General features: G+C 51.8%; 1 protein-coding gene across 3 annotated transcripts; it reads right to left on the bottom strand.

The window, feature by feature from the left end:
- Window positions 1-515: 515 nt before the first annotated feature.
- On the bottom strand, window positions 516-21,727 carry GGT7 (gamma-glutamyltransferase 7). Of its 3 annotated transcripts, XM_053993062.1 has the most exons (17): window positions 20,367-20,426; window positions 18,103-18,482; window positions 17,360-17,586; window positions 16,103-16,254; window positions 14,809-14,923; window positions 14,222-14,289; window positions 13,489-13,562; window positions 12,874-13,067; window positions 10,731-10,818; window positions 9,624-9,751; window positions 7,155-7,243; window positions 6,243-6,386; window positions 5,612-5,729; window positions 4,955-5,092; window positions 3,891-3,990; window positions 3,082-3,174; window positions 516-2,950 (listed from the first exon to the last, which is right to left on the bottom strand). In XM_053993062.1, exons 2-17 carry the CDS (start codon window positions 18,125-18,127, stop codon window positions 2,787-2,789), a joined length of 1,917 nt encoding a protein of 638 aa, XP_053849037.1. In that variant the 5' UTR covers window positions 18,128-18,482; window positions 20,367-20,426; the 3' UTR covers window positions 516-2,786. The 3 variants fall into 3 exon arrangements, with proteins under 3 accessions (XP_053849037.1, XP_053849035.1, XP_053849036.1); XM_053993060.1 differs by lacking the exon at window positions 18,103-18,482 and having other exon boundaries at window positions 20,367-21,727; XM_053993061.1 differs by lacking the exons at window positions 3,082-3,174; window positions 18,103-18,482 and having other exon boundaries at window positions 20,367-21,727.
- Window positions 21,728-24,145: the final 2,418 nt, after the last annotated feature.

Genomic DNA, 24,145 nt, shown 5'->3' with positions numbered 1-24,145 from the left:
TGGGCAAAAACAAGCTGGCCACATTCCAGATCATCAATTAGTAAAGGCATCTTTTTAAAATGTATTTACTTTGTGTTTATTTTTTCCCTTTTTAAATTGTTGTTGTTTTTCCCAGCCCCTTTGAATTTTGTGTTCTGAGACTGACACTGACACTTCTATGATGAAGATTCAGGACAAATTCTCCTTCAGAGCTGTCAGATGCCTGCAAGGGCCAGGCTGAAATCAGCACAGGTACTCTGCACACACACATCTCTGCAATACAGCCCTTTATTTCACACTGCCCATCTCACCTGTACCAAGGGAAAAACCAGGTATTTCTTGGTACCTGGTAAAACTAGGTATTTCTTGGTTAAATTTGTCAGATCTTAAATTCATTAGATGTTGAATTCATCAGATCACAATAGATGGACTCAAAATACCAGAGACACTGGGCCAATTAGCAGATTAAAGGTGTCCATGTTGGATACATCTGTGCTATACTGATGCTGCTTTTAAACAGAAAAAGAAAAAAGAAATAATTTGGAATACCTTTACTTCTTTTAGCTGAAACCTAGGGGCCTAGGTCTCATCTTCCAGTTATTTTAAATTTTTTCTTTTTTTGCAATGCAAGCCATGATCCAGCAGAACACTTCAGAACATGCTTTATTTTAAGATTCTGGATAATTGCTGTGAAATTGTAATTTGGCACATAGGAGTGCGCTTTTGAATCAAAACCAAAGTCTTTTACTCCCAAACATATACACAGTGTCCAGCATCAGAAGTTGATAAGGAGGAAATTCACCTTTCCAACTGTTTTGTGACATTTCATGCAAAGTTCTGCACTGACAATGACTCAACCATGTATTTTGCAGCTGTTCATAGAGAACCTCCATGCCTGAGGGACAGGTCTGGGCTGGGACAGACCAGAAACCCCCAGATCATCTCCAGAGAGGTTCAATACACAAAACTGCCTCCTTCCCTTCCCACAGAGCCTGGAGAGGTCTGCTCCAAGACACATTTACAAACTCTCCATCCTTGGTTAGTGACCAACTCTAGTGTTGATGACAGAGAAATAAATAAATAGATTTGGTGTCCCTGTGGTGAAGAAAGTCTCTTCTTGGTGGCACAGAACACATCACAGATGTAACATTGTGCTTCCCCTGCCCCAGCTGCAGGCATGGAGGCACATGGAACAGGAAATGCTGCTGATGGTCCTGTCAGTGGGAGCTGCCCAGAGTGGGTGGCTGCACTTCAGCAGAGCACGAAAACACCTCTGTTCTCACTCAGCCCAACATGCTTCACTGGGCTGTTCTCAGATCCACAGCTCTCAGGAACAATTAGTCCAATTATCTGCCCTGTGGCCCTGACCACCCCAAAATCAGCCCATGCCATCGAGTGCCAGAGGGTGGCACAAACAGGGTGTCACAGGGTGCCTGGTGAGGAAGGTTGGGGTGAGTGGTGTGATCACCAAATCAAAGAGCAAGACAACCATAAGCATACATACATATATAATATGTACAGTGGCCATGGGTGCATTTGCACCATGAAGGAAAACATCACATTTTAGACCACAGAAAATGATCAAACTCTGGATTTTTTTAGGGCCAAGTGTCTCTAACTAGCCAGCAAAAAGAGCAGGAAATGTCCAAATGTGGGCTGAATGACCTGGTGCAAATGTAAGCTGGGGTATTCTTCCCTCCTCAATTTCAGACACGAAATGCAAGAGCATTCTTTTATTTTCACTACATGCTGTGGATAGAAAATTATCTCAGTAGTGTTTGGTTTGGTTTGTACTTTTTCTCTCACTCCCTTCAGCTTTTCCAACAGATTCACTAGGACTAAAACACAGAGCTAAGGTACAGCCATTAATTCAATCAGCAGAAATTCCCAAGCCTCTCTGTAGGAAGGACCCAGGCTTTTGGAACAGACTGAGATAATGCAGTGGAAGGAAAGCTCTGAATCCACCCAAATGCTCTCCATGTGGTCTTCAGTCCGTGATCTGTGGTTTTTCACTGTGGAGTGCTGCTAAGATATCTCCAAAAAGTGTCTAAGAAAGTTAAACCTGCTACCATTAATCAGAAATTCACCAGTGAGGAGGTTGAACTCTGTAAGAAAACTATTGGGGGGTGCACAAGTTGTTAGAGGAAGAAGTTGTTAGAGCTGGTGAAAACCATTGCTCTGGTTACAAAATCAGACTGCCAGTGAGTCTGCGCAGCAACTAGATTCAAAATATTTACTACCAAAATTCAAGGTATGTAGTGGTGTGGGCACAGGAACTTCCTTGGGACACTGCACGCTGGCAAAAATCAGCTGACCCAGATGGAGTATTAGAGGACTCTCCAATATTCCAGCTGCAGGCATCTACAAACACTACATCAGGCTGTATCAATTACTGGCTTGCACTGGAAGCAAAGAAGGAGCTTGGGAAAGACAGACAGATGAGGATAATCATCATCAATAATAACATCAGCAGCAGCAGCTGTTTTTTCCCTTGCTCATGTTCCTGATCCCTAAAAGTAAGATGCTGGCTAGAACTGGGCTTTGGAAAGACTGAACTATTAGCAAGACTGCCAAAAGAAAAGTGCTCCTGCCACTCCTGTAACAAGGATTGGGCTGCTTGCAATCCAAATAATTGAAAAATAAAAAGAGAGATGGATGTTGCAACTGCCGACTCCTCTGGTGCTGTCGGGGTGGGAGTGCAGAACATCTTCCCAGCAGTATGGGGGCTGGAGAAGGGACCACTTCAGAACATGCACATCACAGGGCTGTGTGTCAGCCTGGGTCACAGAACACGGCCCTGGGAGCTGCTACAAGATCGTGGCTCCAGCAGCATCTGCACTCCTGGGGTCCTTCAGGCCAATGATGAAACTGTTGGTTCTCCTGGCCCCGTGAACCAGGGACACCATTGGGACTTTATCCACCCGGTGGCCCCTGGCCACAAGAAATTCAATATCTTCTTCAGGAAACTCACCTGCAGGGATTTGAAAAGATGAGTTGGTAACTGAAACCAGTGTTGCCTGTGATGCAAAGGTCTGTCTAACACTGCTGGGGCCTGCAGTGGGGGCAACCTGCCTGTTTCCCCTTCACAATGTCCAAACTCACAAATTAGGGCCTTGTGAAGTTTCAGATTTAATTCCATTTTAGTTTCCAAGTCTGCAGGGTGCACTGCAGGACAGATCCTATTTAGATTTTCCTCTGAAATGGGAAAGACGAGAAACTTTGGCTATTTGGTGTGGAATGAGAATGAAATTTCACTTATGGTTGGCTCTGCTGAAGTTTGGGGCAGTGTGAAAAACACCAAATAGACTAAGACTTACAGTAACAAGGACAAGAGTTGACAGTACAGACTGCAGAGTGCCAGCACTGATGCTGTGTTTTCAGCACTGTCAAGCTACAGGCCTTTCCATAAGCCTTGCCTTCTTCCCAGCTGCTGGAATTGAGGGACATGGACTGAAAAGTGAAGGAATATAATTTATGTCAGTGGGAATAAAGTGCAGGAAGCTTTGAGCACATGTCTGGGTGAAGTTGAGGCTGCAGTCTTGTTGATTTAGATATTATCCATGGCACATGATCTCCAGAAGGATTTAAGGACAGGACAAGGCCACTGCCAGGAGATGAGCTGGGACAGAGGGAAGGCTGGGGAGAAGCACCTGACAGAGCTTAGAGAGGTGGTGCCAGAGGGGTCAGGAAGCATTTCCAGGACGAGAGGGAAATGACGTGGCTCAACAAAGGCTCCAAGCTTTGAAGAAGTTGAATTCTGATTTTTGTCTTCCCCAAAACCCTCCACACCCCTGGGGACCCTAGAACATGGTGGCCTGTGGTGCTTCCATTGCAGTGTGCGAGGGAAATCCTGTTATTTTCCTAAATTTGCTGGATTTGAGGGCAGCAGCCCACCCAGTATCCATACTCACTGTCAACCTGCAAGGTGTTGGACTGAAGCTGTGGGTGAAGTCGACCAAGTGACAAACTTTCACTCAGATTCTTGTTAAATGTTAAAACGTTTACCAAAACCTGCAAGAGAATAAATTATCCTCAATAATAAAAAAAGTTATGAAAATAGGAGAAGCCAGATTCCTGAGCATCTCCCAAACTGGTGGCTCCAACATCTACACCTGCAGCAGGCAAAAGAGATTTTAAACCATTTGTTAAACTGCATGAACTGCTGCAGGGGTGTGCACACACTAAGAGGTCCTTGGAATGTGGCCTTTATGTTGTTGCTTGTAAAGCAGGACATTTTCAGGATAGCATGGGCTTTTTGTCACATAGTTCCTGCTAAACTAGCAGGGTTGTGTGTCTGGAACATGATGTAAGCTCTAAATAAGTGTTTGTTACAGCCAAAAGCTCAGCATGTGACTTCTCCAAACAAAGCACTCGGAAGCAGTTCTTGGCTTTGGTTTTGCTCTGAATAATGCTTTCCAAAAGGTAAGGAAACTGGGAGCCCTTCTCAGGCTTTTCCTTTCAGCAATCCATTACTAATGTACATGCAATCAAGCTCTTGGCAAGTACTTCACCTCCTTACAAATCATAAATTAAGAGGAACTGCCCAATTTATATTCAGTGTTGAGCTGAAGAATTCAGTTGGGAATGCCCTAAAAGGAGCTTTTCATGTGGAAAAGGGCTAAAGGGCTGCCAGTTTCCTGCAATTCGCTGAATAAAAAAGCGCTCCTTCTTTTTCTTAATCATCCTTAAGATGAGTTTTGAACAGGTATTGGAATGACAAAAACCATTATAGATTTTGCCAAAACGCTTCTCCTCTACAGTTATGAGTGGTGCCACCAGCAAAGGTGAAAGAAAAGTAAACCGGTAACCCTTAGAGATTTGAAGTAACCAAAGTGTGGAACTGCTGACACCAAAGATTGAACCAGTAACCTGTGGCCACCGGTTTTGACCCAGCCTGGGACAATTAGGAAGGGAAAGGAGGGGACCCTCCTCAGCCTTGAGCTGAGCAGCTGCTCTGGGAGGACACGGCACTGACCTGGACGATGCTGCTCAGACCTCTGTCCCCATTGTTGGCTCCCAGGCACAGGTAGGTGCCACACATCCCCTCGGAGGGCCTCACGATGGTGGGCAGCAGGAAGGACCGCGGCCGCTTCCGAGGCTGAAGGAGGTTTTGCTGCAGTTGAGGAAAAGTTGCACCAAAAAATGTCAACAAGCCAACTCTCCCACAGAAGGAACACGGAGCTCATCACCCTCTTCCAAAGAAGAGGGTTTTACAATGCATAAGACAGCCCTGGAAGCTGTCAGGACAGGTCTGCATTTGTTTCTTTCCAACACCTGAAGATATTTTTCCTGCTACCTGTTACTTTTTAACCTGAAGAGCAACAATTCATGAAGAAAGTGCTTATTGTTATTAAGTGCACATTGTTACTTAAACTGCATAGTTACTTAAACTACTTAAAAGGGAAAGTAGGTAACAGTGTTGTTTGATAATTCTGCATTGTAATAATAACTGATAAACATGGAGCCCTCTGTTTTCTGACTTTCAGTGGCTCATATAATGAAAAATAGCAGCTTTCTATAGGCTGTTGTCTCTGTTATTAATAAGGCATTAAATAGTTCCACTGTTGTGAAGATGAGAATAAAAATGGAAAAAAAAAAAGGTAAATCAAGAATTTGTCATGTCATTCATTACCAGCCTGGGAATGGAGTTGTTAATTGTTTTATTTTGCCAGGAGAAGTCCAACATCTGGCTGTTCAGGAGGATTCCAGAGGGTGTTACTATTCCACTGCCAAAGGGACGATTCAAAGAACTGAAAAGAAACACAAGGAATTTTCATAAAAATCATCCCAGAGATTTTTGGACACCTCGAGGCTTTCAGGGCTCCAACTTTCTGTCCCACCTTGTCTTGATAGAGATTCTTTGATGGTTCTCTAGGGCTGGTGAGATTGAGGAGAGACCAATGCACTTCAGAGCAGGAGACACGTATGCCACAGCAGCTCTGTCCCTCCCCATGTTTGAGGATTCCCCTTGCTGTGATGGATCTGCTTCCATCAGCCCTACCTTTGCCACCACCTCTCCCCAGGGAGCAGGTACAGGCCACTGCAGCCATGTTCCATTGTCAGAGGGCTCTAAGACTGCACAGGGCAGAGCAGCACCAGCCCACACATCTCAATCCCACTTCCCCATTCCTCTGCTGCAGGATTGACTGGGACAGAGCAGCCTGGCTCTTCCAGGTCTGGTTCCACCCTGTCCTGCTGAAACCTACTCCCTCCTCCCTGCTCCCACCCCGAGCTATTGTGGAAGGAAGAGGCCAAGCCTTTACCTCACCACGGCGACGATGAAGTCATCAGGGCCCATGACCAGGACCTGGCTGGCAGTGGCCCCGCTTTCCAGGGGGGAGTGAGGCATGGACAGGAAGGACTGGGAGTCATTGATCAGCTGGCGCAGGGAATTGGCTTCTGATTTACTTCAGCAAGGAGAGAGGGAGAGAGGAAAGCAAGCCATGAGCCTGGGGAACTGGATGTGTCCTGGTGGCTCTACACAGCTAGGGCCGGGTGTCCCTGAGGGGCTGCAAAAGGACAGGGGCCTGCTTTGGTTCACCCCGAGGGTGACAAGGTGGCTCAGTCTGCACAGACAGGCACTCAGTCTGCCATGAACCTCCAACGGCTCTGTCTACCCCTGTTTGCCCTCACCAGGAGTAAACCCACCCCCAATGGCCAAGGTGACAACCCCAGCTGAATGCCAGTCTTCAGCAGGAGGACAAGTCAGGCCCAGCCCAAACACAAGCTGTGACTAAACCTGGCTCTGAGGTGGGAAGCTGGGCTGAAACCCCAGGCCTGGCCTCTCCTGCCCATCTGGGTGTTCTGCAAGACCCCGAGACCCACAGAGGAGCAGGGAGAGGCAGAAGTGGCACGTGTGGCCATGCCCACAGGGATGGCTGTTTGTCTAACCCACTCAAAGGGAACGTTTAGAGGTGTGGCAAAGTGGGAGGAACCCTCAAGCTCAAGCTGGCTCCAGGAAACCTCAGATATCCTGTGACCCATCCCCAGAGCCCCGTGCTGTGATCAGCTGTGATCCTTTCCTGTGTAAAAGAATGAGCCCTGGGAGGACACTCAAGGTCTGACCTTTCCTTCATAAAACAGAGGAAGAAAAAGCTCAGGGCACAGCACACCCAGGAATAATATCCAACCCACACATCCTGCAACTGTCACCTGCCTGTCCTCCTCAAACGTACCTCACCATGCCTTCTGCTGTGTGAGTGACAGACTTGTCACCAGATGGGTCTCCCAGGTTGCTCGCCAGACTCAGGGCTATTTTTAGTGTCTAAAGAAAGAAAGGAAAGAAAGGAGAAGAGAAGGAGAGGAAAAGAGGAGGAGAGGAGGAAGAGAAGGAGAGGAAAAGAGAGGAGAGGAAGACAGGAGTAAGAGAAGGAGAGGAAAAGAGAGGAGAGGAAAGGAGAGGGGAGGGGAAAGGAAAAATATTTATGTGGCCCTGGAAATACAACTTCTGATCCTCCAAACTAGAAGAGGTCTGTGGCGTCCTGTGTGTTGGCTAAAGCTTATGAAGAAAAATTACCAGAAGTCTGGGTTCTGGGAATACCTCAGTGCAAAGGGCTGCCACATGTGGGTATGGGAACCAAGGAGCCTCAGTCCAGCATGGCAAACTGTGCTGGAGGAGCCTAGTGAATCCAGCAGCATTTGTACAACCACAGAATCACAGAATGGTTGGAGTTGGAAAGGACCTTAAAGCTCATCACATTCCACCCCCCTGCCATGGACAGGTACAACTTCCCATGTTTCTCCAACCTGGTCTTGAATGCTACCAGGGCTGTGGTAGCCACAGCTTCTCTGGGCAACCTCTGCTAGCAGCTCACCATTCTCATATAGGGAAGAATTTCTTCCCTATATCCCATCTAACCCTGCCCTTTGGCAGTGGGAAGCCACAAGTGCAACATCCCTGGCCGGAGCTGATGTCCAGCTCAGTGGCTTAGCTTCATTGCCAGCTGGCACACAGGGTCTTCAGGATGCCATTTACCTTCTCTTTCCATTCCTGAGTGGTCACCACAACAGCAGAGACCAGACTGAATCCCAATGGGACAGGGGGTGCTGGACTCGTTGCTGCCTCTGGACCCCAGCTCTGCTGGCCCAGCACCAGTGCTGAGCAGAAATGAGCTGTTCTGCTCCCCAGCTGCTGGCTGTAAACCATCCAAAGGGCTTGAACAGAAAGCATCAGACCCAGCACACATCAGGGAATGCTGGTGCAAAAGGAGGAAAAGATCTGCTTTCTCAGACATGCAGAATCCAGCCTGAGCCAGTCCATTGAAAATGGGAAGATGCAATTTCAAAGGACATGGTTTATCCAGCCCTAGGACCACAGCATAGCCAGGGCAGAGTCATGAGGATCTGCCCCTCAGCCAAGCCAGCTTTGAGAGAGAAAGGCTGAGCAGAAACACAGTCAACATTCAGCTGGCAGATTGTGCCATGGTCATTCAGGATCCAGAACAGCCCACTCCCCTGCAGGCAGCCAGCGAGATGTGACTGCTGGTCTGGAATGTGCCACACAGCAACAGCTTCTCCTTGGTTATCAACTGAGTGGAGAGTAGAATGTGACAAACCTCTGGAGAAGGCAGGATTTCCATGGAGCAGTGTCCTGACTACCACGCCGTGTCGGGGGAACAAGGGCTTGGAGGCCAGGGAAGAGCTCCACGGAAACAGCAGAGCACTTCCACCCCAGAGGTTAAGGACCTCTTAACCTTGGTCCTGGTTGTCCTAGGGCTGGATATCTGAAGCTGGCCTAGCACTGAACCTCAGCCATATGTTCAGCTGTGAGACCCAGGCAATCAGGGTTACACATCTCCTGAAGTGACTGCCTTGGAGCTGGAAGTTGCTGCTCCAGGACACCCAGCAGGTGAAACTCTTGGCAGAGGAAATAGATTCACCCAAAGCTTCCTGAAGAGAGCTCAAAAATGACTCAGGTGAGTCAACCTCCTGTGCCTCTGCATAGTGTATAACATCTCCAGTTGCTGCATTTTTGCTGAGACACTTCCAAACACCCACTGTCCTGTCTGCTACAAGGATGTAGTTAAATCCTCAATTAAAATTCCCAGCTCATAAAGCCCAGCTGTGGATCTGTGGAACAGAAAGACCACAACTCTGCTACAGAGCAGGAGATATGAGAGCACTTGCTCAACGTCCTGGAAAGCTGCAAGATTTTGGCAGGACAGTCCTAAATACTGGAAAAATTCTGGACTTCAGAGATGAGGAGGTGGGCAAAAATGTCAACTTTTTTAATATGTGAAGTATTGGGTCAGTTTTCCTTGTCATCACCATGTAGAGGCTTTTCTTGCAGCACACCTTGCAGTGCCCTTGGGTGCTCTGCAATGGCCAAGGCCACTGGAGCTAAGAGGTGGAGGAACCACCTTTTGATGGGACCATCCTCAGGTGCTGTGAGGTCATTCTGCAGAGAGGATTGTATACAAGAAATGGACAAAGCCACAGTTTGCTCTGAAAAAGCTCTTCCTAAGCAGGAAAGATCCTCCTGCTCAGTCTCTGAGACAGCAGCACTGCTCAGTTTTACATATTAGCAGTCTATTTGCTCATTCTCCTCTAGGAATAACCTATAAACATTTTTGTACAACCACAAAATAAATAAATTATTCTTTAGCAGCACAACCAATCCAGGCAAATGTTGAACCTCCTTTTACCTCTGCCATCCAGTGCAAGATATTCCCTCTGGATCCTTGCCTTGTGATGTTAAAGCCCTCGAGGATGTTCAGTGCTGAGATCAGTGCAGGACCTGCATGTGGAGGTGGGGGGGTGAAAACAAGGTGCCCTGTGGAGGGAAGAGAAGAGGAATGAAGCTGCTTTTGCCAGACACCATCCAGTGAGAACACTCGTCCATGAGGACAGGGAAACCCTTCCAGATTCGAGGGGAAATAATAGAAAGCAACATGATTTGAGAAGGGTTTCCCAGAACAGCCCTGTTCTATCTTTCTATTTCTTCATGAAGGATGAAGGAAGCCCAAACAGGGATGCTTTTTTTACTTCTGAAATTCAGTTCTTATTGGTTGGCTGTTGGTTTCTAGACTGAAGTATGGAAGAATGGAGATGGAACCAGAATGGTTTAGGTTGGAAGGGACCTTAGAAGCCATCCAGTGCCACCCCTTGACACCTTCCATTATCCCAGGTTGCTCCAAGCCCTGTCCAACCTGGCCTTGAACACTTCCAGGGATGGGGCAGCCACAGCTGCTCTGGGCTCTGCGCCAGGGCCTCACCTCCCTCACAGGGAGAGATTGCTTCCTAACATATCTTCTAAATCTCTTCTCTTTAGTCTGAAATCATTCCCCTTGTCCTGCCCATGCTAAAAGTCACTTTCCCTCATTTTTATAAACCCCTTCTACATACTGGAAGGCTACCTAAAAAAATTTGCAACATTACAGATATAAGGAGGGTAAATATAGGGACTGCTAGAAAAGAATGACATTTTAGAAACTTCTTGGATAAAGTTAGCTTTTTTCCCTTTGGGAACTGTCTTTAGCTGTAGGTCCAGCTTCTATTGAGATATTGCATCAAGATATGACCAGTTTGCCTCTTTAGACTTTCAAGGGAAAAAACATTTCAAAGTGCTGAAAATCTCCTGAACTGCCCATGATGCATCAGTGTCAGCAGGGAATAGCAGGAAACTCTGGAAGGCCTTTCTACAGATATTTCAGCACAGCTTTGCCTGCAACTCTTGTTCAATGCTGTTGCCACCCCTTGCAAAGTGAGGAAAACCTTCCCCTGGCACTGCACGGCGATGGGTGAGGGTGTACCTCGATAGATTGTGTGCACAGGGTCCTCCACAGTGACGCTGTAATTGTTGAAGTCTTCCTCCACCAAGACTCCTCCGTAGTTGTGGACCTGCACGAGAGCAAAGCAGTGCACACTGAGTAGGCTTGGTCAAGACCCTCTGTGCTCCTCGTGCTGGCCCAGGGCAACACACCCCTCAGTGTCAAACACACTCCACTGAGATTCCTGAGCCAAGTGCCAGGTTCTTTAGGGTACCCTGGAAATCTGTGCTTTCACAATCCTGGTGACCTGGCTCACTGTTCAGCATTGCAGGAAGGCTCTGCACTCCCCTCCAAAAGCTCACCCACCTCAGTGGTGCTCCCAGGACATTCTGTCTGCCCAGGAAGATGAGGATTGGTCCTGCCCTGCAGCCTTCCCTGCCCTGGCTGGCAAACAGGAGTGTGTTAAGGGGTATTGAATACTGCCAGAATTATGATCCAGGAGACAAGGAGCTTGGGTGTAGCAGGTGGCCATCACTAGAAATCTCAACTAAAAAAAATCAACATTCCCAACCTATTTGAAATTATTTCAGCTGACAGTGGGTCTGCTGTAGCCTTGGTCTTCCTGTAAGATTCCTGTCAGACGTACAATGCACCAGGCTTGGTACAGGAAAGATGGGCCATTCCCTCCACTGCAGGTCTTCTATGGATAAGTCATGATGGAGATGAGGGAGGACCATCAGAGGGTTGTGGGGCACTGACCAGGCTCCCCAGGGAATGGGCATGGCCCCATGGCTGCCAGAGCTCCAGGAGTGTTTGGACAATGCTCTCAGGGAGAGGGTGGGATTGTTGAGATGCCTGCATGTTCTGATCTCTAACCCAGATAGCTTTCTGGGCAGGAAAACTCCTCTGGCAAAACTGAATGAATCACTGGAGCAGGACAGGGCTATGCAGGGCATAGCTGTGGGGCTAGAATGTCAAGCAACCCCAACGCTGCTAAAGATGTCTCTCCTACTTGGGATCCCTGTTTCCTTCCCAGAGAAAAAGCTGGTTGAACCCCAGGGCTGTGCTGAGCCAGGACCTGGCTCCCCAGACCCAGCCAGTGGGGAATGGGGAATAAGGAGCAGAGAAAGGGGAAGAAGTCCCAGTCAGCCACACACTGCAGACATCCCAAATTCCCCAGAGAGCACCATTTTGCACCTGTGCCTGGAAGCAAAGAGCGGATGTTTTGGAGCTGTTGATTTCACCAGATGGATGCCCTCCCTCTGCTGGAACAATAAACACTTTGTGAAGGCAGCACTCTGCTCTGCAACCAAAGCTGGAACTGTGCACTGGATCCCAGAGCTTGTCAGGGTCTTCAGTGTGGCAACCCTGGGCCTTGCTCCTCTACAGGGAATTTGTGCTTCCCTGTGGCAGCCCCCAGGTCAGGGGAACACGGTGACAAAGCAGGGTTTATTTTTGTGGGGATGCTCACAAGTTTGGGACTCCTCCTGCTCCTCATCCTTCACCGCTGCTCTATTCAGGTAAACTGTAGATTTCCAAACACAAAGCCCACAGATATCTGAGGCTTGAGTGGAATGAAAACATTCCAGATTCTTGATGAGCTATTGAAGGAGCATCACTTGAGTCACTGTGGCTCAATAAAATGGTGCTCCAACTACCCCGACTGCAGCCACAGACATAAAAGTTGTTATGGTTTATTGGGGGTGTTTTATACCAGAATTACTTTGTCTGTTCTGATATTTTTTCCAGAGCACCTCTAACAGGAGTTAAACTAGGGCAACCCCAAGTGGGACCAAGCCTTTCTAATCCTCTGCTCACAAGACTCAGTGTTTTTTAAACCATCTTCCTGGAGTCTGTATCCTACAGTTCCATTAACCACAACAACTTGTTTCTCAACAGCCTCTTGTTCTGAGGGAAAAGGTTTTGTCACCCGAGTGAACAGAGCCCAGAGCCCAAAATGATTTTTGTTTTCGTTCCAGATTGTCCTAGTTATAGAGGAAATGGAAGTTTCATTTCTGTAAACTGTGGAAATGGCCTGTGTGTCACTCCCATCACTGCAGGGACAGGAAAGGAAAAGGAGGCATCTGTCCCCATCATTGTGCTGGTACTTGGCTTATCTCCAGTTTGTTACCTTAAGCAGGTGGCAGCCCCAGGCCAGCAGGTGCTAGGGGCAGTCCTGGCTCACCTCAGAGATCATCTCCTGGGTCAGGTTTCCTCTGTAGAAGGCTGACACCCCTTCTGTCCCCAGCAGCTGCAGCACGGCTGCCAGGTCCAGGCGCCGGACGAACATCCCAGGCAGCAGGGGCTGCCCATCCGGCAGGAAGATCTCCTGGAATCGCTCCGAGTAGTTCAGGTCCTTCAGTTCACTCAGGGCTTTGGCTGCAGGTGAGAAGGGGAAGGACATCCAGAAAAAGCAGGGGTCAGGAAGACACAAAGGAGCTGGAGTCACTGTGCACCTGATGGGGATGTTGGAGGCCTGCTGCTGCCTCAGGCCCTTGAGGGGAGCTGGATCATTGGTCCTCTGGAACTGGGAAAGAAACCCAAAGAAACCCCAGCATCCTTCCCTGCCTGGCCCTGGGCACTGCCCAGTGTGGCTGCTCTGCCCTGGCACTGGTCAGTCATGGCAAAGGGCTCCCGTTTGGCCACCAGGATGCTGTCTCCTGGCAGACTGTGGCTCTCGCATTGCTCAGCTCCCAACACCATCCAATCCCCACAAAGCCCTGATTTCCCATGACTAACCCGCTGCATCCCCAGCTGCCTTGCACAGTGAACTGCCCTCAGCTGCCTATGAGGTACTCACCCAGGTCATGTGTGACATTAAAGCCGTTTTGGGCAACACCGGCTGTGAGGCCCAGCAGCTCGGACCACGGGAGTCTGCCAAGGGAGAGAGGACAAGGAGAAATGGGCCTTGGAGGGGTGCAGTGGGGAAGGGTGGTGGGGAGCAAACATAGGGCTTGGCTCTGCAGTCAGGGGCTCCTGGGAGACCAGGCTGTAGGGCCAGCAGTGGCCAAAAGGAGCACTGAGCTTTCAGTGCTTGTGCTTCTCCTGAACAGGATCATGTCAATGCTCCAGGATGTGCCCCAGAGAGGAATGGCAGTGCATGGATGGGGGAAGGGGTGTCTCAGCAGCAAAAGCTCAAGCCAGATTCTGGTTGTGAGCAAGTCATTCAGATCCTTCCAAATCCCAACAGAGCACCAAGGACAGGCACACCTCTTAGGATCCAGCTAAAGAGAGAATGAAAATGCACAGACATGCGAGGCCATGTGCTGCAGCTCTAACAGAACATTTATTGTACATCTTCTTAGCCAACAGTTCACTTTGCAGAAAACATGACCAAGCTGAATTTTCTCTTTTGTACATGAAATAGTAAAAAAAAAAAAAAAAAAAAAAAAAAAAATCTCTTTCAACACAAGCCTCCAAGTACCTCTCAGCTAATGGTTTTGACTGATGGCTGAGAACATGGTCTGATGGCAAGGGCTCGTGTGCTTCCAGCTTCTCACAGGGATCCCAGGGCAGTCTGTGCCATGTCTTACCTGCCATGTAACTGGTGTGCCTCGTGCATTCCTTGGATCATGCCTGGCACTCCCACGAGCAGACCTGGCTGTAAAACAGGAAGGACAAAAAGGAAGAGAGTAGTCTCCTTTCCATGAGGACACAGAACATGGTCCCCAGCCACAAGGGGAGATGCAAATCATGTTTACTTTGGAATTATCTGCATAGTTAGGAGAGGGGAAGAGGTCTCCAGCAACACACTTTACTACGGAATAAAAGATTTTGGAAGGAGAAAGGCAAATCCAATCTTCTTCTCAACCCAGTTTGTTCAGGAAAGATAACTCAGCAGAACAACCTTTGATTATGCTCCTTCCTGGGGCTCTTGTTCTCCCAGCACCCTGCTGCCACAGAGATGTATCTCTTTACTCTCCAAAGCTCTTCAGGCATTTTGGAGCTGAAAAATAAGTGTTTTCCCTAGATTCTCCATGTCTGTAGGGCCCAGGATCTGCCATGATGAGAGAGACCTCTTGTTGCTTTGCTGGGCATCTGCCCCTCAGCCTGAGAGTTGGAGGGAGGAGAGCTGGAGACAACAGTCCTGGAGACAATGGCTTGGGATACTGGTTCTCACCTTGGTGTCCTGCTGCAGGTCCCCTTCCAGTGGGATGCCCAGGGGAGCCACCTCACGGAAATCGATCACCCAGCTCCTGTTCTTGTGGATGTCGTGGACCAGCATCACCCCGCCCCTGCGGCGAGACAGGGTCAGGGCGTGGCACTGGCTGCTCCTGCAACAACTGCGGCCGTATAGCTTGGGGGGCACTGAGGCCAGGGCCAGTCCAGTGAGACAAGGAGCGCTGTGGCAGGTCACCAGCCCCAGCAGGGCCACGGGGTGGCTGGAGTAGCAGGGAATGCTGCTGTCCTTCCCTAGGGCACACACCAGGACAATCAAGGCAGTGTTGGTGTGGGACACGGGCAGCCCTGTGCTGAGCCTGGTGAGGCTGGAGCAGTCCCTGCCTGCCTGGCCAGGGAGCCACTGGCTCTGTTCCACTGCCAGGTTGGGACCATTGGGGATTTTCTTTCTAATCTGAGTAGTTTTGCAACAAAAGAGGGTATTTGCTTACAGCAGCAATGGGTGGTGCAGCTGGAGCAGTGATCAGGTGGCTTTGGTTTATGCAATGCTCCTGAGCCCTCCTGCAGAGCCAGGAGCATCAGGCTCACGTGGATGCCACCCTGGGAATGAGGGCTGTGAGAAGGACACCCCTCCCGTGCAGCTTCCTGGAGCTGGGCTCAAACCTCAGCCTCAGGAGCAGAGCTTGTGGAAGGCAGGATTTAGGCTCTGAAAGCACTGGGACTGAGCCTGGGATGTTTGTAGCTCCTGGCACAGCTCACGTGGTTGGGGGGGCCACGTCTCCCTCTGCCCCTCACCAGCCCTCTCAAGCCTGGGGCTTGGATGGTCCCTGCAGCCACTACAGCAGGAACAATTCCCTGCCTGGGGGTCTCTGTCCTGTGGACACATCCACTGCCTGATGTCAGAGCCCTGAGCCTGGCACTGCCACGGAGGCATTTCTCAGCTGTGGAGGGACTTTTTACAAGGGCAGATAGTGACAGAACAAGGGGAAATGGCTTACACTGACAGAGGGCAGGTTTACATCAGGTATTTGGAAGAAATATTCCTCTGTGTGAGGGGAGGTGGTGGGGGAACCAGGCACTGGTTCCCAGGCTGCCTCATCCCTGGAAGTGTCCAAGGCCAGGCTGGACAGGGCTTGGAGCAACCTGCGATAGTGGAAGGTGTCCCTGTCCATGGCAGGTGGTGGGACTGGATGGGCTTTAAGGCCTCTCCCACCCAAACCAGTCTGGGATTCCATGCAACCACTCCCTTGCAGACACCCGAAGACAAGAGCAGAAGGTGAGTGCCCCACACTTACCCTCCCAGCCCCGAGGTGTGGGGGTTGATGATGCCGGCACAGAGGGCTGAGGCGATGGCTGCGTCCACCGAGGAGCCGTGCCTGGCCAGCACGTGGGTGCCCAGCGCGGTGCAGCGCGCAGCATCCGTCACCACAGCGCCGCGGTGGAACAGCTGCCGGACACAAGAGGGCTGTGCTGGGCAGTGCTGGTCCTGCCCAGGTCTGCACCCACCAATGTGGCACCTGAGGCCTGGGGCCAGCACCGAGGCCGTGACTGATCCAAGAAATGCCAGTGGGAACTGTACGTCCCTTGGCACATCCTCGCTCCAGGACAGCTGCAGGTAGCCACGGCCACCAGTTCAGACAGCTTTCCACATTCCATGTGCCAGGCTGGGGGACCATGTCTCCCTCTGCCCCTCACAAGCCCAGAGCTGTCTCTGTGCTGCAGCCAGGCAGTCACCAGGAATGGGAATACAGCTATAAAGAATGCAGCAGGCCCCCAGACCACAGCTTGTTGTCATCCTTGTGCCAGAGCTGTGCTAATGCAGTCCCATGATATTTTAAAGAGTTGATTTCATCCCTATGACACAAATTGCACATCATCTCAACAAGAGCCAGGCCAGCCTGGGGACATGCAATGACAGAAGGGCCACAGCAGCACGTGGAGATGGTGATGGTGACTCCTGGCTGTGACCCTGGCAGAGGTTCTGCAGGAGGATCCAATCCCGTGGCCATGTTGCCTTGGCTGTGCAATCTAGCACTGGGCCATGGGACAGATTAGCAGGAGGTTCACCTGTATTTTCAGCTATTTCCCTGTTTAGTCCTGGATGAATCTTCCAGAGGTGAATCTGGGCATGTATGCTCATAATCCATACAACTCTGTCCAAGTGGACAAGATGCCTACTGTTTGACTAAGGATTATTTTCTGAAAGCAATCCCATCTGGCTCAAACCACAGCTGCAGTCACAACAGTGGGGTTGCCTGTTCCCCCCCAGCAGCACCCCCAAACCTGCCTGACACAGCTCTCCACACCCTGGCCATGGGGCAAGCTCTGAGTCTGGCTCAGCTACCCAAGCACAACCTCCAGGTTGTGCCAGGAAAAGGCATTCAAGCCAATTTGGGGTGGAACCAGGGGGAGACTGAGCACCCAGGGCCTCGCATATACCAGCCATGGCTCCCCAGTACTCCCCTTGCCAAACTGCTGACCAGGAGGAAAGTCAGGGAGCTCTCCCATCTTTGGAGCCAAAGCCCAACAATATAGCCACTGTTTTGTCTTACCTGAGGGTCCCCAAAATAGATCTGCATAATGAGGGCCACAGTGACTCCTGTGGCAAAGGTCAGGCAGGCGGTGATGATGACGGTCAGCCCATCCTGCTGGCAGCTGCAGTCTCCTGAGAAGGGGTCCTTGCTGGTCTCCTGCAGAGGGGACACGTCCTGGCTCCCCATCTCTGAGGAGGACGAGGGCAGGCGCTGGAGACGCGCAGACTTAAGGAAGGAGTCTGGGTCTTTGTGGGCAACAGGGAGAAAACAGGTGTGAGTTATTGAGCAACTTGGGGCTCTTATTGCAGTGTTTACTCAGCACTAACATTACACTGAGCCCCTTCCAGCATGGCTATCGCCTTCCCTATTGATCCCAGCTCTCAGAAGCCTTTCTGGCTCAGATACTGCTCTGAGTCATTTTACTGATCCTTTTCTTTAGCTCTGGTTATTCCAAACTGACTTCCCTGGAGATTAAGAGAGACAAGAAACCCTTGAATTTTTACTCCATTTCAGTCCATTCATCAGCCTTCAGTCATAGGCCCACTCTTATGCTCCATTTGGCAGAATTCCTAACACAGCAAACAGGTCTTTGAAATGCAACAAGACTGAAGAAGACGAAATTAAGATATAAAAAAAGATGTAGCAGCTTTACTTGGAGCTGTGATTGAGCGAAAGCACCTGAGCAAAACAGAAGTAAAGAAAAACATTTGGCCTGGGCACAAAAAATCCCTCTAGGGAAGTGAGGGCAGGGAGGAGCAAACCTGCAAACCAGAGGCCTTGGAACATCCACTCACTCCGCTGCGGGAAGGACTCTGCTTTAATTCCTTGCTTCCTCTGGCAGATGAGGCCCACTGTGAAATGAAGCCACACACTGGACACCCAGCTCCAAGATGTCAAGGCAGTGGGGCAGGGGTCTGCTGGGCCTCAGCAGGATGAAAAAGTCTCTTTTTTGCTCTGAAAGATGCCTTGAATCTCTCTGAGTGTCAGCTGCTGCCCTTGTGCTGGCAGGACACTGGTTAAGGATGCCCTGCCCATCCCATTGCTGCCAGGCACATGGAGCTGCTGGGGCAACTGTGAGGTCGTGCCCATCCTTCGTGGGCTCTGAAGAGGACCAAGTAGCTCAGGGCATCATCCAGGGCTCCTGGAAGAATTTTTTCAGGGGTTGCAGTACTCTGTGCATCCATAGTGGAAAAAGAGGGGCACCAAGTAGAAAAGACAAGATGAGAAGCTTGTCCCTCCATACAGATGTTTCCTCGGTTTGGAAAAGGAGAGGGAGCGAGCAGGAAAGCCCACGTCCCTCATCAGCTGCCTGTCTGTCTGCTCTGGCAGGTGCTGGGTATCACTCTGGGCACTGCCAGCCCAGTCCTTGTCATGGCATTAACCTGACCTGGCTGCAGCTCTCCTGAGGCCAGGGAGGGAAGGAGTTTTAATTTCAGTGATGCTGCAACCAGGAGTAAACTCCCACAGCCAGGGAATCTCTCAGGGTGAATTTAATCTCATTTGTGCTGTGCTGGTTTAGGAGTGGGACTGGGAAAGGCTAGGCTTTTGCCACCTGAGTCTCTGAGCACACACTGAGCTCCTCATGGGAGCTGGTCTGGTCTAAGTGAGCTGGACTGAGTGGGAGGACTGGCTGGTGGCCTCAGTGGGGGCCACAACTAGCTTGGCAAAGGCTGCCATTGGGGTGGGATGTCACATACAGCCCCTGGCACACCCGAGTGGGCCCCCAGCCCCACCTGCAGGGAAACAGTGAGGAGTGAGCTGGACTCCTCTGCCCAATCCCTCCAGGACACCACCCCTCCGCGCTGGTGACAGGCCAGCCTGGCATGAGGGGACACGAATACCTAGGAAGCAACTGTGGAAGAGGGCAGACAACAGCCTTCCCACCATGAAGCACCTCCATTCTCTGCCACAGACATCCTATTTTTAGTCTCTGTGACCACTGCTGCATAGGGACAGCAGAGCTGTGGTGTGGGGATGGGAGCAGCTGGAAGGGGTCACTTGGGAGCAGAAGCAGCCCGCGCTCATAATGCACAGCTGCCCATCCCAACACCAATGTGCACGCTTTGAAAGAGAAGCCACCAAATCCCACTTGGCTTCCGTGTGGCTGTGAAGGAGTCATGGCTTTATGGGGAGCCAATGCTTTGGAGAACCAGAGCCACCTCAGGTCTGGAGCTGCTGCAGAGGAGACAGCAGAGACTGGAGCTGCTGGTGGGCTCTGCAGGTGCTCCTGCAACAAGTGTAATGAGAGCAGCAGCTCTCTTCTCCAGCCACCCCACCTGCAGGTGTTGTTGGCACTGCCAAAACTGCACCAGATTCTGGCTGTGTGACAAGAGGCCTCGTGCTTCCAGGAGAGCTGCTCCCACACTCCTGCAGGCAGTGGCTTCACCTCGATGGTCAGGAGAGCACAGGGTGGGAATGGGCAATGGGGGCTTCACCCGTGGGCATAGTGGGACAGGGCAGAGGGCAAGGGGTGCCTGGGGCTGTGCAGACACGGGCCTGGGGACTGACAGGCACCAGACCGGGAACCAGCCCCAGGGGTGAAGGGCAATACCGCTCGAAGAAACACGACATGGGGGAGAAACAGTATTTCTCTCAACTATGGAGGAGGAAGCAATCAGTTAAAAATAGGCAGAGGATTTTCTTACAGATAAACGATCACCTGACTTTATTCCAGCTGAACACCGGAGGGATGAAGCATCCCGGACTGAGGGATGTGCAAGGAGCACCCCACGGCGGGGGGATGCTCAAGGAGCATCCCAGGTGGAGAGCTACTCAAGGAGCATGCAAGGAGGCCATGCACAAGTGGTCCAGGCTGGAAGGCCAAGCAGGCTGTGGGAGAGCCCATTCCAGGCTACCCTGGGAGGCTCTGTGCCGAACCCCTGGATCTCTGGCTGCCTTCCGTCCCTCAGGGTGAAGGTGGGGCCGGGGCGCAGGGACGGCGGGAGCCGGGGAGCCCCGCTCCGGGCGCGGGGCCGAGGGCCGGGGGTGCCGGGGGCCGCGGGCGGGCTCTGCCGCCGCCCCTCACCCGTGTCCTGCTCGCCCAGGAACGCGTCCTCCTCCTTGCGGGCGCGGAGGCCGCTCTCGGCCGCACCGCTCGGCTCCTCCTCGGGCAGCCGCGGGAAGCTGGTGATGCTCATGTAGTCCACGGGCGAGCCGGCGGCCAGGGCCCGCTGCCGGCCCGGCACCGCCTCCACCGCCGCCGGCACTGCCATCGCCTGGCCACCCCGAACCGGGTCACGCCGAGCCGGGCCGGGCCCACCGCTCCCGATCAAACGGAGCCGCCCAGCGCCGGCCGGGCGGGGCCGCCGGAAGGGGCCGGGCTGAGGAGCGGCTCCTCCCCGGGGCTGGGGGCGCTCCGGGCCGCTCGGGCAGCCCGGGTTTGTCCTGGGTGCTGCCGGGGCAGCCAGCATCGGCGCCCGGGGTCGGGCGCGGCTCGGGGCGGAGGAGAGGGGCCGGGCCCCGCTCCAGCCGGGGCTGCTCCATGGCCCGAGCTCACCTTCGCCCCTGACCCACACAAGGGGATCAGCCCTGGCCACACCGCACCAGGCGGGTTCCGGGCCAAGCCTCCGGGGAGCTGGATCCGAGATTCCTTCTTCCGTCTCCAGAAGGCTGGAAGAGTTTTCCAGGGGATACGCATGGGCATTATGTCGCTGCCACAGCCAGCCTGTAGCAGGGGGCTCACATGTTACCCCTTGTCACGGGGCAAGGGACCACCAGCACCCACTGGGACCATCAGCAAGAGGTGATGTGACATTGCCCCAGAGCAGCCGGGTGTCTGCTCTCCCACAGCCTTCCTTCCATCGCTGGCTGCTCGTGCGTGTGGCCCTCAGGGATGAGAGCTGGAGACCGTGGTTCCCTCCACAGCACAGGGGGTTTGGGTTGCCGTTTGCAGGTGCAGCTGGCCAGGCTCACCTGGCCCTGGTGGCTCCCTGCTCCTGGCTCCAGCAGCACCGGCACCGGTGTCAGGAGGGGCTGAGGCTGCTGGGCAGCACAGGGAGCCAGCACAAAGCCAGGGGGAGTCCAAATGGGGGCAGAGGACCAGCTATGCCTGGGGCAGGCCTGAGGTGTGGTTACCAACAACTCCCATTTGGCAGAGTGGACTTAGATGCGTTGAGGGGCCTAGGTTACATGGATGTTTCTGAGATTAAATTGGTGGATACATTTAAATTTTCCCCTACACTTGTTCTAGAGATAGACCTAAAAAACACCAGTAAAATAACTGTAAGATGGAAGATGTTGTTTCTCTCTATAATCCAAGTTTGTGAAAATCCCTTATCCCTGCAACAACACTGGCCTCTCTCAACTTGGCACACAAACTAGTCTCTCTGGCTGCCAGATCTGAAAAATCCATCTACTGCCCCAATGTATCCTGGACATCTGTTGTTTTGGGAGGCAGAGCGTGTGGAGTGCTGTTTGGATCTGGGGAGGTCACCTGACAGGTACGTGTCCTACTTTCTCATCCTCCAATGAGCCGGCTAATCCCCCGCATGAGCAGCTCCACTGGCTCGGTGCTCCTCAACGCAGGGACTTGTAAATCTTCCTTTGCTGAGGCACTGGCAAGGTTTTGGTTGTGCCTCCAGCAGCCCGAGGGCAGACCATTGCCAGCTATAGTAAATCAATAAATAGGAATAGGGACAGGAGTAGGATAGTTTGGCTTTTGCAAACCAGTCTCAGCCTGCTCCACTTTCAGGCATCTCTCCAGTCTCCCCATCCGCAGCAGCTGGAGGGGGTTTCTTCCCCACCACTGCATCTTCTCCAAGACCAGGAGCTATGTCCATACTGCATCCTCTTCCACCCACTGCCTGGCAGAGGATCAACCCACCAACCCAGCCGCTGCCTCTCTGATGTTTAAGACAAACTCAAACCACCTCAGTCCCTCTGGCTGGTGATGTGCCACCCCCTCAGTCATGTCACGGCTGGCTCCAACCTGACCAGCCCCTGGGATTGTGGTGGGGGAGAAGGTCAGAGCCCCGGTCACGGAAGGTTAACGTGGCTCTCTCCTACCACAGATCAGATCCCATGGGCTCTGGAAGGAGCCATGCTGGGGGGGCAGTGGAGTTGTTCCTCAGAGCTGCGTGTCAGCAGTCAGGGACTCTCCCCGAGGGTCAGCACTAAACTCCTCGAGGCTGAGAGCCCTCAGCTCATTGCACAGGGATTGTGCATTCCAGAGGACCCTTCTAAAATCTTGAGAATTTGTACAGTCACGTAGTTCCAATTCTACTTCACTGCATGAATCCGTATTCAAATGTTGGCTGAGATTTAATTGGTTTATAAAAGAAATTTACTTGAATATATTGTCTCAATATTACAAGCTTCGTGACACCTGTGGGCAGCTGAAAGCTAACAGCTGTGAGCACAGTCTTTGCAAGTTTGGAAATTGACCTGGGGAACTGCAGAGATGGTGACACCCCATGAAGAGGACAGAGGCTCCTTGGGGGGTGCTGCCACCCCAACAGGCACTGCTCGGTGCCAGTGGCAGGTCTACCTGGGCTCTGACAGCTGGGATTGGCAGGATTTGAGATGCCTGGGGGCATAGCCACCCTCCAACACCCCTTGGCACCCACCCCAGTTTTCTCCCTTTAACACTCACAGTAACTTGCATTAATTTCAGTACATTATGTGCCTGGAGGCCAAGGACACTAGAAACTCCTTTACCAAGTCCATCGCACAAAACACTTGCTGCTCACCTCTCAGCAAGGTTAGGCCAGGGGATCTCTCTCTCCCTCCTGCCAGGGACTGCCTGCTCTTTGCTGAAAGCCAAGGTGATGTTCTGCAGGTCTGCAGCTTAGCAGGGAGCTCCACTGTGGGCAGTGCAGCCTCTGTGTCAGCTCCATGAGGATACAGCTGCTGCTGGAATTGTATCCCAACAGCTGGGGCTCCCACAGCCCAGCTCTCCAGTGCAGGATGGACATTCTCCCCCCCCCCCCCCCCAACTGAGGCGCTATGGTAGCACTGACCCCCACCAGCCTTTGGCTCTTTCCTACCACGGAGTGCAGAGTGCAGAGCAAGCTTGTTGCGCAGTGCAGAACTGTGAGGGCAGCGGTGCTGCCCAAGCCCTGCTCTCCCACAGCATTTCCTGCTCCTGTCAGCCACTGCTCTCCTGTCCTCCCAGCACCAAACCATGCTCTCCGCTAGACCATTCTTGTGTCAACCTCTCAAATCTCTGCAAGTGCTCCCTGTATTTACAGTTCTTATTGTCTGCAAGATGCTCAGCTCCCTTCTCCTGGCTGCCACATTCCCTTGAGCTTCTTAAAATTAACTCCTTCCTTCATGAGCAGGCACCAAAGATTTAGTTCTCATACTGACCAGCACAGAGGATACCAGCTCCTAGCCCCTGAGGCACCCCTTAAAACAGGAACACCCCTTAAAACAGTGAAGAGAGAAAAACCTGCAGCTGGGCAACAGCAATCAGTAGGTTCTTTACAAGGAGCCTAAAGAGATCCAGAGGCCAATGTCTGTTCATGGTCATGATCCTCCTCGGCTCAGGTTCAGCTTCCAGCCACTGGAACCGCACTGAACTGTCCAAGGAACTGAGCTGGTGGGAGCACAGGCAAGCAAGGAATAGAGCAACGGGTCAGGGAAGCAGCTCTGCACTCTCTCTGCACATGCTCCAGGTCCTGCTCATGCCACACCTGAGCACTCTGGAAGGAGCACTGGCTCAGTGTGTCACAGGGCAGGGAGAGTCACTAAAGGAGCAGAACAGCTTGGACAGTCAACACGGCTTAGCCAAAGCATGGATCTAAGCATTAGCTACCACTGCAAATGTTTCTGGCCTCTTCTCAATGTGCAGCACAAGAGACCTAA

This window comes from Vidua macroura, chromosome 17, assembly GCF_024509145.1.
Source record: "Vidua macroura isolate BioBank_ID:100142 chromosome 17, ASM2450914v1, whole genome shotgun sequence".
NCBI classification, from domain to species: domain Eukaryota; kingdom Metazoa; phylum Chordata; class Aves; order Passeriformes; family Viduidae; genus Vidua; species Vidua macroura.
Note: the sequence above shows the minus strand (reverse complement) of the source record. Positions and strands in the feature narration are given on the sequence as shown.